This window comes from Apaloderma vittatum, unplaced genomic scaffold, assembly GCF_000703405.1.
Source record: "Apaloderma vittatum isolate BGI_N311 unplaced genomic scaffold, ASM70340v1 scaffold35265, whole genome shotgun sequence".
NCBI classification, from domain to species: domain Eukaryota; kingdom Metazoa; phylum Chordata; class Aves; order Trogoniformes; family Trogonidae; genus Apaloderma; species Apaloderma vittatum.
In genome coordinates, this window is record NW_009717145.1 from 5,501 (window position 1) to 9,088 (window position 3,588).

Consider the following 3,588-nt stretch of genomic DNA (forward strand, 5'->3'; position numbering starts at 1 on the left):
TCTGCCGTTCCAGCAGCCCGTAGAAGAAGGGATTGATAGCAAAGGAGGAGTAGGCAATCCAGGTGACCACCATCTCCCCGTGCCCGGCGCCCATTGTGTCAACAGCAACAGAGGAGTGCAAGTGGAAAGCAAAGAAGGGCAGCCAGCAGCACAGGAACTGTCCCACAATGAAGACCAAGGTGAGGATGGCCTTATTGCTTCCCAGAAAGCGCTCTGGTGTCAGCCTGGGCAGCGGCAGGATCCTGGTGGCGATGATGGTCACCTGGCTGGCAATGGAGTTGGATCGCGGTCTTGGCACGACTGCCTGTGCTGGCACAGGCACATGCTGCAGCGATGCCATCCGGGCCACGCGGTAGACGCTGCAGTATACAACAAAGATGATGATGGTGGGCAGAACAAAGCAGATGATGCTGAAGATGATCACAAAAACCTTCTTGTGGACTCCAGGGCTCCAGTAGACGGTGCAGCGGCTGGCACTCGTGGCCCCATTGCCTTGAGGCCAGCCCACCAGTGCCAAGACAGTGATGAGAACAGACTTGACCCAAATGAAGACCACTCCGGCCACCGCCAGCCTGATGGTCATCTTGACCTCGTACCTTAAAGGATGGACAATGTAGTAGTACCGTTCCACACTGATGATGGAGATGGTGAGGATGGAGGCACTGATGAAGCAGACATTTAGGAATATCAAGGCCTTGCACTCGGCAATGCTGTAGATCACCCTGTTGAAGCAGGAGGAGCTGGAGATGATCCCCAGGGGCATGAGGAAAATGGCAGAGAGGAGGTCGACCACGCAGAGGTGGCAGACGAAGATGAACTTGCGGAGAAGGGAGGTTTTCAGAATGACGACCATCACCACTGTGTTGGCCACCAGGGCAGTAAGGGTGAGCAGGACCATGCAGAAGAGGCCCACTACCTCCTGGGCAACGGACTGCTCGGGGACAGAGAGCGGCTCTAGGCTGTCTGTGGTGTTCAGCCCCGCTTGTCTCGCCATCCTGCCCGAGGGCTAAGCCAGCAGCTTCGGTGCCTGGGCAGCAAGAGCTCTTCTCCTGCACCCTTTAGAGGTAAACCCCACCGCAGCCATGGTTGTTTTCTTCTTGCCTGTTGGGGAGAGAGCAGGACATGAAGGAGAACCCACCAAAATGACGAGCCGCAGAGAAACTCAGAGATAACGTGAACCCCTACAAGATGCTGGAGCAGGGAGAGGTGCCTGACAAGATCACGGCACCCTGTCTACCCCAGAGCTGGCATCAAGGCTGTTCCCAACCTGGCTGAGGCGGCACTGCTGGGACCTGCAGGCACCCGTGCCACACTGACTCCCCATCCCTTCACCCCAGCCCCACCAGCACGCCCGAAGGAGGATCAGCACAAACCTGCTTGCTTCATCCCAGCGCCTTGCTCCGGCTGAGGGGGACCCTGGAGTGGGAGGGGAACACCCAGCGCACCTTTGCTCCTGGGGAGGTGAGCGATGCTCCCCTCCTCGCTGGGGTCCTTCTTGCTGGTGTCGCTCCCAGAGCAGCAGAGGCGTGCCGGTCCCTCTGCGAGGCCACACTCCCCCTTCCCAGCGCCCGATCATCACCCGCTCGTCATCCTGTTTGCCTGCAGCCGCCAGCTGCGGATGGCACCAGCTGTCACCCCCGGGCGCTGCCTGCACTCCACAGGCCCACCAGGACAGGGGGCTCGGTAAGTTGGCACCAGGGTCACCGATCCCTGCACAGCCATCTGCTGCACCAGGCCTGGTCCTTCTCGAGGACAGATCAGCCCCGAGGTCCCCAGGGCTCAGGGACAGGCAGGTCTACGGTGTCTCCCTGCCACCAGCCACGAGGCATTGGGGTAACGCAGCCAGGAGTCACCCTTCCCTGGCACCCTGGAGACCTGGGCACGTGCTTGGGGGGCACATGAGTGAGAAGAGGAGCGCGGCATGGGGGCAGCAGGCACTGTCTCCAAAATTATGGGAGATGACGGTGTAGAAGCAGGAGAGGTCCTCCAGGTGGGCATACGGGGAGGCTGCTCCTCCCACAGCGCCACCTCCAGATCCTGCAGTGCCTCAAAGCCACTAATAATCTGCCGCTTGCTCAGCTTCTCCAGCAGCAGCATCTTCATATCTGGCTGGGGGACACCGGAGAGCGCAGGAAAACCCATCTTCCCCAGAGCTACTTCCAAGAACCTCCAGCATCACCCCAGGACAGCTGTGGAGGGAGGAGTGGTGCCAGGGTGGACTCACTGTGCAACTCTAGTGGTTCCAGGCACTGTACGCACTGTGATCAAGGAGCTGGATGATGTGGAACTTATTGTTGTTGGCGCTGATGTTGTTCTGGTTCAGGGTACAATTGTAGTCCTTGTAGACCTAAAGCAAGCAGCACGCTGTGGGCTGGCACCTGGGCAGCATTTGAGGATTGGAGCGAGGTGACAGGTACCTTCCCCCTGCTAGAAACTTCTAGGAGTTTCTGGCTAGCTTGGATCTAGCCCACCAGCCTAGGTGTACACTCGAGAAGTTGGCTGGTAGCTAGTGGGAGGCTGATATGACTTGGATTGACCACAGCTCAGATCCGACTGAACTTTAAAACAGGGTCCTGCCAGGGGCATGTGGGAGCAAGTCCCTTTGGAGCAGCAGGTCCTGCAGTCGGGGCAAAGCCCCCGTTGGTCTGGGACCCCAGCCAGGGGAACTACTTGAGGCTGAGAGTCCTCATCTTCATAGGGGTGAGCATGTTTGTGATCTGGATCATTATTCTAAGCTTAAGAGTCAGGTGTAGTGTAGCAATTGCTCTTTTCAACCGACACCAGAACTTGTAGATTTGTGGGAGCTTTCATTTGTTAATAAATTAAGTTTATTGCATTTGCATGACACTGAAAAAGTTGGTCAAAGAAACTCTCTAAGACGAAACTTTGGAGTTTTAGAAAGCAGGTATTCTTTATCGTAGCGCTGAATGCATGGGACATAATTCCTCCTAGCGTGCATCCCATTATCTAGAGTAAGCAAAGATTATACTGTTCTAATACATACACATGCATTATATTTCTTGGAATTGTCATACTGTCGTGGAGGCACCCAGAAAAACAGACGGACCTGCTACAAAAGTCAAAATTTATTCTAACCTAAAAAGCACCATGAACTGCAACAAAGTATATTACAGATTCAGATGCAAGTTGGGAATTATCAGTACACAACTGGAATTAGGAATTCGCGACTATTCCTCTAGAAATATGACCCAAAATCTGCACACACTCACTAAAGTGTACCCAGTAAATCACTCACCCACGGAGGGGCAAGGTCTGTTGTGAGGGAGGATGCAACTGCCACACATGCATATTCATATTATTTCCTAGAAATTATTTGCATAGTGTCCACCCTTTGGGGCATGCACTGTTAAATGGATGGGTGGTCTCCTGGGGTCCTCTGGTGGTCTTCGAGACCCTTTGGTGGTCACGTTCTTGGTGTCCTCGAGCTGAACTCTCCCTTGAGGCATGTGCATTGGGGGTCATACCAGATAGGTCAGCTCCTTTTCTCCATTATCTGGTCCCAGACTGATCCTAGCAAGTTTTAGATGCAAAGTTCAACAAGGCCTATCTACTTGTGCCTAGTAATAA

The 3,588-nt window shown here is 54.6% G+C and overlaps 1 protein-coding gene across 1 annotated transcript in view; it reads right to left on the reverse strand.

The window, feature by feature from the left end:
* LOC104274232 (probable G-protein coupled receptor) overlaps positions 1–1,623 on the reverse strand; it is a 1,851-nt gene extending 228 nt beyond the window's left edge. The window contains 2 exon segments of the mRNA XM_009869796.1: positions 1–1,101; positions 1,446–1,623. The exon segment at positions 1–1,101 is cut by the window's left edge and continues 19 nt beyond it. Coding sequence (XP_009868098.1) covers positions 1–994 — 994 coding nt within the window. The 5' untranslated portion in view covers positions 995–1,101; positions 1,446–1,623.
* Positions 1,624–3,588: the final 1,965 nt, after the last annotated feature.